This window comes from Schistocerca piceifrons, chromosome 3, assembly GCF_021461385.2.
Source record: "Schistocerca piceifrons isolate TAMUIC-IGC-003096 chromosome 3, iqSchPice1.1, whole genome shotgun sequence".
Taxonomy (NCBI): domain Eukaryota; kingdom Metazoa; phylum Arthropoda; class Insecta; order Orthoptera; family Acrididae; genus Schistocerca; species Schistocerca piceifrons.
Window position 1 is genome coordinate 287639716 of NC_060140.1, and position 15744 is coordinate 287655459.

At 37.2% G+C, this 15744-nt stretch overlaps 1 protein-coding gene across 1 annotated transcript in view; it reads left to right on the top strand.

Annotated features, from left to right (window-relative positions):
- Nucleotides 1–14285, top strand: part of LOC124789733 — a 451761-nt gene extending 437476 nt beyond the window's left edge. Inside the window, exon 20 of the mRNA XM_047257185.1 lies at nucleotides 12706–14285. Coding sequence (XP_047113141.1) covers nucleotides 12706–12825 — 120 coding nt within the window. The 3' untranslated portion in view covers nucleotides 12826–14285. The remainder of the gene's footprint in view (nucleotides 1–12705) is intronic.
- Nucleotides 14286–15744: the final 1459 nt, after the last annotated feature.

Below are 15744 nucleotides of genomic sequence, written 5' to 3' on the forward strand. Positions count from 1 at the left end.
AGTTGTTGCATCAGACCTATCTCCATTTTATGCAATGGTTCAGTGCTAGCATAATTCAGTCAATCTGTAAAAATGCCCTGGTTCAGTGAGCTACTACATATGTGGCTGAGAATCCTACTTATCTGATGCGAACAAGCTTGTAGCACTCTTTTGAAATGCCATCAGTTCCGTGCAAGCTTTTACTTTTGAATGAATTTATTAGCTTCCTAATTTCAGTAGGAAAGGTGGATTGGATTGCAGTTTTATCAAGTTGCATAGGTATTGCTTCTTCCATATAAAGCCTGGTGTCTTCTAATGAATAGCTGGATCCATGTTGCTACAACACTTGAAAATGATTGTTAAACATATTTTCTACTTCTGACTTTTTGTTAATAAACTTTTCATTGAGTTTGATAGAAATACAGTCTTCCCGTGCCCTCTGTTTCCCTTTTAACAACATCCCAAATTGATTTAATTTTATTATAGAGGTACTAATATCAGAATAATGTACATACTTTTCTACTTTTAAATTATTTTTCTTAACACAGTGCAATAGATTTTATAATGTTTCACTGTTTCTGGATCATTACTTCTTCTGGTTGTGAGACACATTTCCCTTTTCTGTTTACAAGATATTTCTATCCCTTTAGTAAGCCTTGGCTTTACACATGGTTTCTTACAATTGTGTTGCACTGTTTTCTAAGGGAAACTGTTTTCAAATATACTCACAAAGGTATTATGAAATTAACATCAGGTTCTCTGTACACGTGATCCCAGTCTAAGTGTTGCAAGCTTTCCCTAAAATTTGCAGTTTTTAAATTGTTAATTGAATGCCCTATTGTTGAGAGCTCTTTTGCATTATTGTACAGAGGTATATGTCATATACTGTAACTAGCTGTGCATCAAGGTCAGACAGACCATTCTTTTCAGGAAAAGTTTTTATTTCATTAAATTTATCATGGTCTATAGAAACGTTATCTATCAGTGTCCTAGTTTCCTGTACCACCCAAGTAGAAAAATCAGTAACTGATGTCAAATTGAAAGAACCAAGTAATACTTCAAATTCAAGCTTTCTGTTGGACTCTTTCAGAAAATCTGCATTGAAATCACCACAAACAACAACGTCTGTCCCTCAGTCTGACAGACAGCACAACAGAGAATCTATGTTCTACAAAAATAACTGAACATTTCCCAGTGGGGATCTATACACAGCTACAAATATTGAAGTACCATTATTTAGTTAAAGCTCACATGCACGTGCTACTAACCGAGCGAGGTGGCGCAGTGGTTAGACACTGGACTCGCATTCGGGAGGACGACGGTTCAATCCCGCGTGCGGCCATCCTGATTTAGGTTTTCCATGATTTCCCTAAATTGCTCCAGGCAAATGCTGGGATGGTCCCTTTCAAAGGGCATGGCCGACTTCCTTCCCCCTCCTTCCCTAATCCGATGAGACCGATGAACTCACTGTCTGGTCTCCTTCCCCAAAACACAAAAATTTTTAGTTTCTAAATTTTTCACACTATGATAAATTTTAACATATATGGCACTACCATAAATTTTAATGTATATGGCAACTCTTCCTCTCTCCATACTGTCTCTACCTAGATGTGCTGACAGCTTATATCCTACTACATTTACCTTTTCCATATCTGTGACTATACGATGTTCAGACAGGCATAATGGATGTATTCCACCCTCAGTCTTCTAAACATACAAGAAGTTCATCTGCTTTGTTTTTTAATTTCCTGATATTCTGATGCAATATACTACCATTATTTTTCACTGTACTTTTTGAGAATCTTGTGATATTTTAAATTCTGTAGTACCTGCCTATCTGAGCTTCTCATTGAACTTAATTTCATTCAGTGTTGAATCATTGGACACTGATCTTAGCCTGTCTCCCTCCAAGCTGCTAACTACTAACCCCCAACCACCTTCCTGCCTCCTGCCACTCTCTCTCCCTCTGACCCTCCCAGCCAACTTAACCTCACATCAACCTATTCCACATGCTGAACTGCACTCTTTGCATTGTGCATCCAGCTGGCACAGAGTGTGTGTGTGTGTTTTGTGTACTCTAGCTTGAGTGACTCTTAAAGCATTGAGAACATCTTAATATCAGTTGCATCACCTATTTTATCATCTAATGACACTGCTTCGGTAGTTAGTGATTAGAATCACTGCCTGTTTATGGAGAAGAAATAGGTTAAATTTCTAATGATCATCTCAGATTTCCTCATGGTGGGAAGATCAGCCTTGTACTCCCATTGCTTTAGAAAACTGCTTCCCAATTCTCTGATACTTTTACAATGTAACACTGATTGGTCCTCTCAGCCACCTGATTTGAAACTATGTGGATACAGGATTCAGATGAAGGAAAGTTGTGTGTATGTTGTTGTTGTTGTTGTTGTTGTGGTCTTCAGTCCTGAGACTGTTTTTATGCAGCTCTCCATGCTACTCTATCCTGTGCAAGCTTCTTCATCTCCCAGTAACTACTGCAACCTACATCCTTCTGAATCTGCTTAGTGTATTCATCTCTTGGTCTCCCTCTACGATTTTTACCCTCCATACTGCCCTCCAATACTAAATTGGTGATCCCTTGATGCCTCAGAACATGTCCTACCAACCGATCCCTTCTTCTAGTCAAGTTGTGCCACAAATTTCTCTTCTCCCCAATCCTATTCAATACCTCCTCATTAGTTATGTGATCTACCCATCTAATCTTCAGCATTCTTCTGTAGCACCACATTTCAAAAACTTCTATTCTCTTCTTGTCCAAACTATTTATCATCCATGTTTCACTTCCATACTTGGCTACACTCCATACAAATACTTTCAGAAACGACTTCCTGACACTTAATTCTATACTCTATGTTAACAAATTTCTCTTCTTCAGAAACGCTTTCCTTGCCATTGCCAGTCTACATTTTATATCCTCTTTACTTCAACCATCATCAGTTATTTTGCTCCCCAAATAGCAAAACTCCTTTGCTACTTTAAGTGTTTCATTTCCGAATCTAATTCCCTCAGCATCACCCAACTTAATTCGACTACATTCCATTATCCTCGTTTCACTTTTGTTGATGTTCATCTTATATCCTCCTTTCAAGACACTATCCATTCCGTTCAACTGCTCTTCCAAGTCCTTTGCTGTCTCTGACAGAATTACAATGTCATCGGCGAACCTCAAAGTTTTTATTTCTTCTCCATGGATTTTGATACCTACTCCAAATTTTTCTTTTGTTTCCTTCACTGCTTGCTCAATATACAGATTGAATAACATCGGGGAGAGGCTACAACCCTTTCTCACTCCCTTCCCAACCACTGCTTCCCTTTCGTGTCCCTCGACTCTTATAACTCCCATCTGGTTTCTGTACAAATTGTAAATAGCCATTCACTCCCTGTATTTTACCCCTGCCACCTTCAGAGTTTGGAAGAGAGTATTCCAGTCAACATTGTCAAAAGCTTTCTCTAAGTCTACAAATGCTAGAAACGTAGGTTTGCCTGTCCTTAATCTTTCTCATAAGATAAGTTGTAGGGGCAGTATTGCCTCACGTGTTCCAATATATCTATGGAATCCAAACTGATCTTCCCCGAGGTTGGCTTCTACTAGTTTTTCCATTCGTCTGTAAAGAATTCGTGTTAGTATTTTGCAGCTGTGACTTATTAAACTGAAAGTTCAGTAATTTTCACATCTGTCAACACCTGCTTTCTTTGGGATTGGAATTATTATATTGTTCCTGAAGTCTAAGGGTATTTCGCCTGTCTTGCTCACCAGATGGTAGAGTTTTGTCAGGACTGGCTCTCCCAAGGCTGTCAGTAGTTCTAATGGAATGTTGTCTACTTCCGGGGCCTTGTTTCAACTCAGGTCTTTCAGTGCTCTGTCAAACTCTTCATGCAGTATCATATCTCCCATTTCATCTTCATCTACATCCTCTTCCATTTCCATAATATTGTCCTCAAGTACATCGCCCTTGTATAGACCCTCTATATACTCCTTCCACCTTTCTGCTTTCCCTTCTATGCTTAGAACTGGATTTCCATCTGAGCTCTTGATATTCATGCAAGTGGTTCTCTTTTCTCCAAATGTCTCTTTAATCTTCCTGTAGGCAGTATCTATCTTACCCCTGGTGAGACAAGCCTCTACATCCTTACATTTGCCCTCTAGCCATCCCTGCTTAGCCATTTTGCACTTCCTGTCGATCTCATTTTTGAGACGTTTGTATTCCTTTTTGCCTGTTTCATTTACTGCATTTTTATATTTTCTCCTTTCATCAATTAAGTTCAATATTTCTTCTGTTACCCAAGGATTTCTAGCAGCCCTTGTCTTTTTACCTACTTTATCCTCCGCTGCCTTCACTACTTCATCCCTCAAAGCTACCCATTCTTCTTCTACTGTATTTCTTTCCCCCATTCCTGTCAATTGTTCCCTTGTGCTCTCCTTGAAACTCTGTACAACCTCTGGTACTTTCAGTTTATCCAGGTCCCATCTCCTTAAATTCCCACCTTTTTGCAGTTTCTTCAGTTTTAATCTACAGTTCATAACCAATAGACTGTGGTCAGAGTCCACATCTGCCCCTGGAAATACCTTACAATTTAAAACCTGGTTCCTAAATTTCTGTCTTAGCATTATATAATCTACCTGAAACCTGTCAGTATCTGCAGGCTTCTTCCATGTATACAACCTTCTTTTATGATTCTTGAACCAAGTGTTAGCTATGATTAAGTTGTGCTCTGTGCAAAATTCTACCAGGTGGCTTCCTCTTTCATTTCTTCCCCACAATCCATATTCACCTACTACGTTTCCTTCTCTCCCTTTTCCTACTTTAACTTTAACCTATCCATTTCCCTTTTTAAATTTTCTAACCTACCTGCCCCATTAAGGGATCTGACATTCCACGCTCTGATCTGTAGAATGCCAGTTTTCTTTCTCCTGATAATGACGTCCTCCTGAGTAGTTCCCGCCTATTTTACCTCCGGAATATTTTACCCTAGAGGACGCCATCATCATTTAACCATACAGTAAAGCTGCAAGCCCTCAGGAAAAATTATGGCTGTAGTTTCCCCTTGCTTTCAGCTGTTCGCAGTACCAGCACAGCAAGGCCGTTTTGGTTATGATACTAGGCCAGATCAGTCAATCATCCAGACTGTTGCCCCTGCAGCTACTAAAAAGGCTGCTGCCCCTCTTCAGGAACCACACGTTTGTCAGGCCTCTCAACAGATACCCCTCCATTGTGGTTGCACCTACGGTTACGCTATCTGTATCGCTGAGGCACGCAAGCCTCCCAACCAACGGCAAGGTCCATGGTTCATGGGGGGAGTTGTGTATATAATCATGTAAAAAAGTTATGCTTTTCTTTTCTGCTGCAACATGTATCACTCAACAGAAGTTTGCAAGGGGTACATGTATTGCTTATCATGGAATAATGTGACTGTCATTTGTTGATCTCTTTGTTGTATAGCAATGCTGTGTATCCATTGCCCCTACATTCTAGATAATATTTCAGCGTAATCCATATCAAGTCATGTTGCACCAGCTCTTTTCTCTTTTGTTTGTCAGTAGATTTAACCATGGTTTTCCAAAAGTTAGTGATCTGATAGCTTTTGTAATTGTCTCTCATCCTGCTGCTGGTGGGAAAATAAGCCACTTTCTGTACTTTTGTATACTGAAGGAATATGAATAGAATTTCAGTATTTTGCTTGTTTCAGTGATGAAGTATATAGGTGAGACTGCCATTTTCATTGTGTCTTCTTCAATAAAAGTTGACTTATCTTTCTTGTTTCTACATAGCTCACACTAAAAGTACTGAGAAATTTAACTAAATTTTTGCATTTGCAAACAGTTACCTTTAAATCTACTATAAGAAACCCTCTTCTAGCTGTATGGTTCATGGCAGTTTCTCAAACTCACTCACTGAAGGCTTCACTTCACTGCATGGGAATGTTATGTGGGCAAAGACACTTCTGGAAATCTGAAACAATGTCTATGGATTATATTACTTTGTGACTTTGGAAAGATAAATAAACCCCAGAGGGAGGCAGGGGGACATGTATGGAGTGTAAAGTAAACGGACAAATATCTGAATAAAGAATATGCTCATTTTATGGCTGTGCATGAATGAATAAGTGTTGTAATGTTGGAAGAAGACAATGTGCCGTTAACAACTGTATTTTTTATGACACTTTCCAAAAACTTAGAGAAACTCACTTTCCTATACCCAAATGTGTTTTCTATTTTCCCTTTTTCAAATATGGTTATGGTGCTGAGACAACATACCATGAGGGAAATAAATACCGTTCTTTAATGCACAATCATTCATCTCTCTCTTAACTTTTGATTACATAAGATTAACTGAAGTACACTTCTAGTTTCACAGACTCATAGTGAAGAATCCACATGGATGTAAAACATGTTGGAAAAACAAAAATACATCATACCGGTTTACAAAAGAAATAAAATGCTAATAGTCTGTGAACAGATCGTAAGTGATATGGCCCACAAGTGTGTGAAATGTACCAGAAACCTTTTACCAATTTATTTGTTTATAAATTAATATAAAATACTTGTGTATCACAAATATGTAAATATATATCCATTAAAGTGCATCAGATTATTTTAAACTATTGTAGTCATGTGTCATCGAAAGAAAATACTTTATAATGCTTGTTTACACAGATCACATTACTGCACTGAAGGAAAGCATAAGTCAGCATCTGCATGAACTCACATTATGTGATTATGTAATAAGATATGCATATACAATTTTTCAGTGCAGTAGAAGGTGTTTATCATCAATGAATCCCATAATCTTCTCTTAAACTATAGTTTATTGAAAGCAAAATGTTTTCTGACTGCTGGAAGATCATTGAGTATATGTATTTCTCAATAATGGAGACCTTTTTGGACCAATTCCAGTGACTTTTACTCATTTTGAAGATTGTTCTTATTCCTAGTATTAATTTTTTGTACTAAGGTGTTGGTATCAAAGACACTCACATATTAAATGATGCCAAGTTGCTTTTAGCTGTTGCTGTTTTAATTTTACTCTTGCAATTTCAACATTTTTGCCATTTTCAAGCATCTACAAAACATACTACAATGTACTAAGAACAGTGTAATATGGGACTAACAGTACATAAACCACTTATGGAGTTTGTTGACATTCATACAATTAGAAGATTCCTGGCCTGCAGATTGGGTAGAGATTACAACATAATATGCATGCATATCAAAGAGCAACCATTTAGCAATACTTCTTTGACATGTGTATATATTACTGTTGTGACTTGCCGACCTTTCAAAGTGCCGCCACGCAGTTACGCGCATCCTCTACATGCGGCGCTGTCTGCCAGCCATGCAGCAGCAGTGCCACCTAAGCGGCCAGCTAGCCAGCGGTCGCTAGATTTGGATTCAGTTAAGACTTGACTGTTAAAGTGCACACACGTCTTACTCTGTTTACTTGATCTGTGACCTTCATGTATTGCGTCTTCCTTGAAATATATTTGTTCAACTTGAAGTTATAACAATTACATTGTTATTTTTGCCCAATATCAACCTGCAAGTCAAAAATATTTTGAATGTATGCACGTCAGCAAACTGCAAACTTGGCTGTACAGACTGTTAATCCGACATCACATTGTTGTCAATACATTGTATTATGTCTAGTACCAGGTGTAGAAGTATGAAACTGGAATTTGGTTGCAATAATTACATGTCTGTATTTTGAAACTGATAAACAATATTTTATCCAAAATATCATCCATTGCTATTTATAAATTTCTCCATCTCTGGCAGGCTATGAATGTCATGCCAGAAAAACAGTTCTTGCTTTGAAGAGAACCAGTCAGTGAGCCATTTTCGTAAATTTTCATATGAATTGAACCATTGTTCACTGAGAATGTGTCCCAGTGATGCAAATAGATGATAATCAGAAGGAGCCAAGCCTAGAGAATAAGCTGCATGCTGTAGTATTTCCCAACTGAATGCCTCGATTGTTTCCCTGACCCATTTTGCTGTGTGTGATGGGGCATTATCATGGAGCAATAAGACTGTGTGTTGCCTTTTTGCATATTCTGGTCATTTTTTACATAATGCTCAATTTAAATTGATTATTTGCTGTTGTTAGCAATCAGTGTTGAGGGTTTCACCAGGTTTTAGCAGCTCATAATAGATGACAGCCTTCTGATCCCACTAAACACAGAGCATTGTCTTCTTTCCAAAGCAATTTGGTTGTGCTGTGGATGTTGACGTTTGCCTGGATTCACCCACAATTTGTGATGCTTAGGATTCTCAAAATATATCCAGTTTTCATCACCTGTCACTATTTGATGTAGAAACGACTTTCTTTTGTATCTGGCAAGCAGCATTTCACAAGTGGTTTTTTGATCTGGTTGCTGTCTTTCATTCAGTTCATGTGGAAGCCATTTTCCCACTTTCTACACCTTTCCCAAAGCTTTCAGCCAAAGAGAAATGGCTTTCTGCATCACATTCAATTGTTCCACGAGTTCCTGTTGAGTTTCAGTATCATCTTCATCCAATAAGGCCAGCAAACCATTGTTTCCAAACTTCTTCAGTGGTTTTCTGTGATCATCATTTCTCATGTCAAAAACACCACTTCTGAATTTTTTGAACCACTCAAAACACTGTTTTCACAACAGCATGTTCACCAAAAGCTTTGAGCAGCATTCGATGCGATTTTGCAGCAGTTTTCTTCAAATGACAACAGAAAACCAATTCTGTCTGCAAACTGTAGTTTGTAGGCACAAAAGTCGACATGTTTATGGGTTTGAAACAGATACCGATGTATGGCACTTGGGTTGCTGTGTGTTAACATTCATCGTCAGCTATTGCAGGAAGCAGATGGTGCTGCAGATGCAGTTTCATGGGCTCTACACTGACGGCTAGCACAATATATAGGGAAATTCCAGTTTCTTACTTCTACACCTGGTGGTAGATGCTTGTAAAAGGCACAACCACCTAAACTGTATAGTAAAATAATGTCAATAAAAGCTAAAGAAACATAACATCGTTCAAAAAATATGTAAAAGCTGTGGACCCATAGCAATAATTACATGTCTGTATTTTGAAACTGATAAACAATATTTTATCCAAAATAACATCCATTGCTATTTATAAATTGCTCCCACATCTCTGGCAGGCTATGAATGTCATGCCAGAAAAACAGTTCTTCCTTTGAAGAGAACCAGTCAGTGAGCCATTTTCGTAAATTTTCGTATGAATTGAACCATTATTCACTGAGAATGTGTCCCAGTGATGCAAATAGATGATAATCAGAAGGAGCCAAGCCTAGAGAATAAGCTGCATGCTGTAGTATTTCCCAACTGAATGCCTCGATTGTTTCCCTGACCCATTTTGCTGTGTGTGATGGGGCATTATCATGGAGCAATAAGACTGTGTGTTGCCTTTTTGCATATTCTGGTCATTTTTTACATAATGCTCAATTTAAATTGATTATTTGCTGTTGTTAGCAATCAGTGTTGACGGTTTCACCAGGTTTTAGCAGCTCATAATAGATGACAGCCTTCTGAACCCACTAAACACAGAGCATTGTCTTCTTTCCAAAGCAATTTGGTTGTGCTGTGGATGTTGACGTTTGCCTGGATTCACCCACAATTTGTGATGCTTAGGATTCTCAAAATATATTCAGTTTTCATCACCTGTCACTATTTGATGTAGAAACGACTTTCTTTTGTATCTGGCAAGCAGCATTTCACAAGTGGTTTTTTGATCTGGTTGCTGTCTTTCATTCAGTTCATGTGGAAGCCATTTTCCCATTTTCTACACCTTTCCCATAGCTTTCAGCCAAAGAGAAATGGCTTTCTGCATCACATTCAATTGTTCCATGTGTTCCTGTTGAGTTTCAGTATCATCTTCATCCAATAAGGCCAGCAATTCATTGTTTCCAAACTTCTTCAGTGGTTTCCCGTGATCATCATTTCTCATGTCAAAATCACCACTTTTGAACCACTCTAAGCACTGTGTTTTTACAACAGCATGTTCACCAAAAGCTTTGAGCAGCATTCGATGCGATTTTGCAGCAGTTTTCTTCAAATGACAAAGAAAACCAATTCTGTCTGCAAACTGTAGTTCGTAGGCACAAAAGTCGACATGTTTATGGGTTTGAAACAGATACTGATGAATGGAACTTGGGTTGCTGTGTGTTAACATTCATCGTCAGCTATTGCAGGAAGCAGATGGTGCTGCAGATGCAGTTTCATGGGCTCTACACTGACGGCTAGCACAATATATAGGGAAATTCCAGTTTCTTACTTCTACACCTGGTGGTAGATGCTTGTAAAAGGCACAACCACCTAAACTGTATAGTAAAATAATGTCAATAAAAGCTAAAGAAACATAACATCGTTCAAAAAATGTGTAAAAGCTGTGGACCCATAGTACGAGATAGTAATACAAATATATTACTTCTGGAAAGTTCCATAGAGGGATAAATATACTGAAAAAATTAATTAGTATATCCAGGTACTTGAACAAACTAGGAATTTTCTTGAATTCACACCATGTATAATTCATAGCATAAGTTGTGATGTAAGTGGATCAGTAAAAATCTACTCACCAAGTAGTGGCAGGAGAACACACTTATAAAAGGTATTAAAGTTTGCAAGCTTTTGGAACCAGGTGTTCCTTCTTATGACAGAAGGCTGAGGAGGAAGGAAGAGGAGTGAAGGAAAGGACTGGTGAGGTTTAGAAAAAGGGCTAGAGTTTGAAAAAGTCACCCAGAACCCTGGGTCAGGGGAGACTTACCAGAGGGATGGTCTTTCCTTCTCATCCGATTTGGTAAGTCTTCCTTGACCCAGGATTCTGGGTGACTTTTCCAAACTCTACCTCTTTTCCTAAACCTTACCTTCCTTTTCCTTCACCCTTCTTTCTTTCCCTTCAACTCTTCTGCCAGAAGAAGGAGCCAGCTCTGAAAGCTTGGAAACTTTAATACCTCTTATATGAGTGCTCTCCAACTGCCCCTTGGTGAGTAGATTTTTCATCTATACACTTACATTATATTTTAAAAAATTGATTGTTTTTGTTGATTTGAAATGTACACATTTGTACTCAAAAATTATAACTTGGTTTGAAGAGAATATGATGCTACAAGGCAATGTAGAATAAAAGTAAATAAATTATGCCAGCTTTTTCATTTATACATCATCATCATCATCTGCACTGCAATTAAAATTTTGTTTGGACAGTTCATCAGTTCTGTGGCATATTTTTCCAACAATTTTTGTTGCCAAATCATAATACTAAAACTTTATAATACTAAAACTTTAATGCTGTCACCCTACTCTATCTGCATGTCTCACATTTTACACTAATGCTGTATGGAAATTTCCTGCATGTTATGTATCGCAGACTGTCATTTTTAAGTTTGATGACAGTGAATTGACCATTTATCTATGTCCATGGAAATTTTGGTAGCAATCCTTTTTATTAGGAAGTTTCATTATCCTTTTTATTCACCACATTATTTGTGTCATTTGCAAACAAAACAAACTTAGCATCTATTAATGTCATTAATTAAACTTCATTAATATGCACAAGAGAAAGCAATGTTACTAATATGGAAACTTGTGGAATTTTTCTGGTCATGGAAGACCAAAAAGTAGTTTAATATTAGATTCTTTTTTTATAAAAAGCCTTTGTTTCGCAGAAATTGGGAATTCATTTGATGCATTAATATCAGTGGCGTCTTGTGAGTATATGTTTTGGGTGTTCATAAATTTTTAGATTCTGATAAATTGAGAGCATGAAATTAATAGCACCTGCTGCACAACAGTTATGCTTATCAACAAGTTTATACATCGACAGCCACTGCCAATAATAACAACAGTGATAATAATAATAATAATAATAAGATGAATAACTTATCTGATGAAAGAATTTTTTGTGGAATTTTGTTGTTTTGTATATAATTAAGTACAGTGTAGGGCAACAAATAAATAATGTGTAAGCTTCAGCAACTCTCCATTTTGCATTTTTGTGTGAAATGAGTGTTTTCATGCTTTTCCATTTTTTGGGACAAATGTACAAGATCCCTAACAGATGTATTAGTTCACAAATTTACTTCTGAACTGAAAATCAGATATTCTTATGCTGCACGCACACTTGTGCTAACTGTACACTTCCTTGTTAAATGTTTGCTTGTAGTGATGCTTATTTGATTGTGTCACTCTCTCAATCAGATCACAGATGCCCTAGTTCCTTTGCAGCTAACTTTTCCTGGTAATTTACTTTTCTGTTCCCTGAATAAGGTTTTCACTCTGCAGTGGGCTGGGTGCTGATATGAAACTTCCTGGCAGATTAAAACTGTATACCAGACTGAGATTCGAACTCGAGACCTTTCCCTTTCGTGGGCAAGTGCTCTGCTGAGCAAGCTACCCAAGCACGACTCATGACCCATCCTCACAGCTTTACTTTCCTGTTAGCATTTAAAAGAGATTCAACATAGTTCATCTTTACACTGCACATGAAAGTTGAGAAACCAGTGATGCAGCTTTTTGTCAATTTTCATAAATACAATGTAGGCCTACAGCACAGATAAACCTGACTCACCATAAGATCAACAGATTTCAGTAGCATGAATGAATGCTACACTCTCACAATTGACAGCCATGTGCTTTAAGCCTTTATGATTGGAATTTTGGGTAATTTTTCTTAGGTTAAATATATTTAGATTTTCCTCTTGTTTTCAGAGCTTTGACTCCATTGAAGAAATGGTTACCAATTACCAGTCTGAAAAACTTGTGCTGTACAGTGCGGGGGAAAGAGCAGGCAAGGTACTGCTTACTAATTCCCCAAGAAGAAGTTCATGAAGATTCTAGATGTGATGTTCGGCTCCTAGTCACATGCCAAAGTGGCTTGTCAGCTGAATACTTCATGATTTGAGTTTTCTTATATCATTTACACAGTTAATTCCTGGACATTATTTTATATGGGATGACTGTGAATACTTTAATATTGTAAAAAATTGTCAGTAACTGTGATAACTCTGTATAAATACTACTGCTGCAATATTTTGTTCTTAAAAAGCAAAAGTATGCTCAAGTTCTGTTGTCTGTAGTTATTATATAATGTGAAATCCATTCATTATACGTAAAATAACAGTACTTTCACTGTGTAATTAAATAATATATTTTGAGAAATAAAGTTGTTATTAAGTTAGAATCCTGCGGCAATGTACAAAGTAGTTACTTGAACAAAAAGGCAATACTTCATTGAGAGATTTGTTTATGTGATACATTTCTCAGTATTAAAATCAACAATGACTGAAACAGTAAGTGGAAAATGTAAATCCACCTTAAAACTATATGTGAAGACACAATTATGTTATTTATTTGTGGATATCATGTATTTTGAAAATGCATTCAGATTACTGCTATTAATGAACTTGTATGTACTGGAGAATATTCATTAGGTATGGTATTTTCTTTCATATGTAGATGAATGTAAATGATAGATTATAAAATTATTTTCTGATTTAATTTTTAGAATATTTGTAAAGTTGTGTCAGAACTGTTTTATTTAGTTACAGTCTTACATCTGTTTCTACCATAGGTTTAAAACAAATCATGGGCTATCAAACAATCTTTAATAAATTACAGTACCTAGACTTACACAAAGTCTCCCATGGAGAATATTTTTAACAGTATCTGTTTATATAAGAGGAGGCTATTTGTACACAGTTAGACCTTCTGAGAATAAATCAAATGTGAATGACAACATTTTATCTGAGTTTTTGTGTATAATTTGTCTGTCAGAATGTGATACGTATGTAGTGGCACCTAACCCAGGGTAGCTTATTTGGCTTCTGTTAGTGGAAAAAATTTAGTCTAGGATGATATGAATCAAGTACAACACCTTTTAATAACCATATTACCATGCTGAGTAAGCCTGGCCATTAATCTGACTTCACAACATGCTGGCACAGGAATATGAGGCTATTGATAAAAGCCTACCTTAATTTAACTGTTTTGTTCCCACCCACAAGAGATTAAAAACAATTTCAGTGTAAAAAATGTATATTAGTGACATGAAATGCAGTGTTGGCATTCCCCAGCTGAAAAAGAAGAAAAAGAAACTGGTTATACAGGACTTGTCGTGTGAATACGAATTTCTTTATGTTTTGTGTCTTTAAAGTAAGGATTCCTTAATAAGATGAAAAGATAGTGCAAGCATGGATCCCTGTCATAATTTCTTAATATAAAGTCCAGATCATTTCTGATAAACTAAGCTTGATAGCTGCTTTTGATGTACCTCAAATTGATTATAGCGTAAGCCATCTGACGTATGTGTCAAGATTTTAATGTTTTCTTGTGATGAGTTTTCTGAGTTATATGTGCTCTTTGTGTCTTTCTTATAGAAATCAAATACTATGTCCTGAATGATATGAAATATACATGAATGAAACATTAAGGACCCCTTGTTCCACAAAGAGGCTTCTGCAAGATGTTTGATTGTTCAACTTTACACAATATTCTTACTGCATGCTTCTGTAGTTTAAATGTTTTTCACATTAGCTACAGTTGGTTGTGATCCACTTGTAAGCATGTTCCATTATTCTCCAGGATGTGTTTACTATGGATGTTTTTGAGCCATTTATAAATATACACACGTCGTCAACAAACGTTACAATTTTTGAAGACTCCTCCAATGTCTCAGGTAAATTATTTATATAGACCAAGAACAAGAGTGGGACAAGTGTATCATTAATAATATTATGAGAAGGAAAGTTGCTACTCACCATATAGTGGGGATGCTGAGTCACAGTTAGGCACAACAAAAAGAATATCACAATTATAGCTTTCGGCCGTTAAAGCCTTTGTCAACAATAGACAGACATACGTGTGCCCTCCTCCCCTCCCCCCCTCCCCCCCCTCCCCCCCCCCCCCCCCACACACACACACACGCAAAGGTAACACACACACGACCGCAGTCTCAGGTAACTAAAACCACACTGTGAGCAGCAGCACCAGTGCATGATGGGAGTGGCAACGGTGGGGTGGGGGTAAGTATATCACTTGCTGATATGACCCCCTGTTTTCTATTATTAAGATATGAATCCGTCCATGCAAGGGGAATACCTTTAATGACAACACATTTTAGTTTCCCTAATCAAATTTATGATCTACACCAACAAAAGCCTTAAAAGGTAAAAGAAAATGCCAATAGGGTAATTTCTGTTGTTTAGTTCTACTAGAATTGAGTTCATGAGATCATATGTGGCATTTTCAGTAGTGAAGCATATACAGGAGCCAAACAGAGCTGTTTTTAAGAGACAATTCTTGAAAACATGGTTCACTGTTCTGTGGTAAGCTACTTTCTCAAAAATTTTCTCAGAAGAGCAAAGAGGGAGATTGGCCTATAATGATAAGTCAGCCACTTACCTCCTCTTTTTGCAAATTGGTGTTGCTACATCATACTTCAGTCTTTTGGGAAATACACCTTGTCTCTCCAGATTGGCTACAAAGTAACTCAAGGCTGGCACTAAGTAACTCAAGGCTGGCACTGCCAAATCAGCACGTGATTTTAGTACTTTGGGTGAGATGACATTAAGTCACAAGATTTATTGGTTTTTAGTCACTAGTGGTTTTTTTGACCTCTCTAACTGATGACTTGACAAATTGATCTTTCATGGTCGCATATGCACTACATATCTAAGTAAGTTTTAAGGATGAACTATATTGTTTTCAGCTACTGTTAGGAATAATTCATTGAATTTAGTAGCCAGTGAT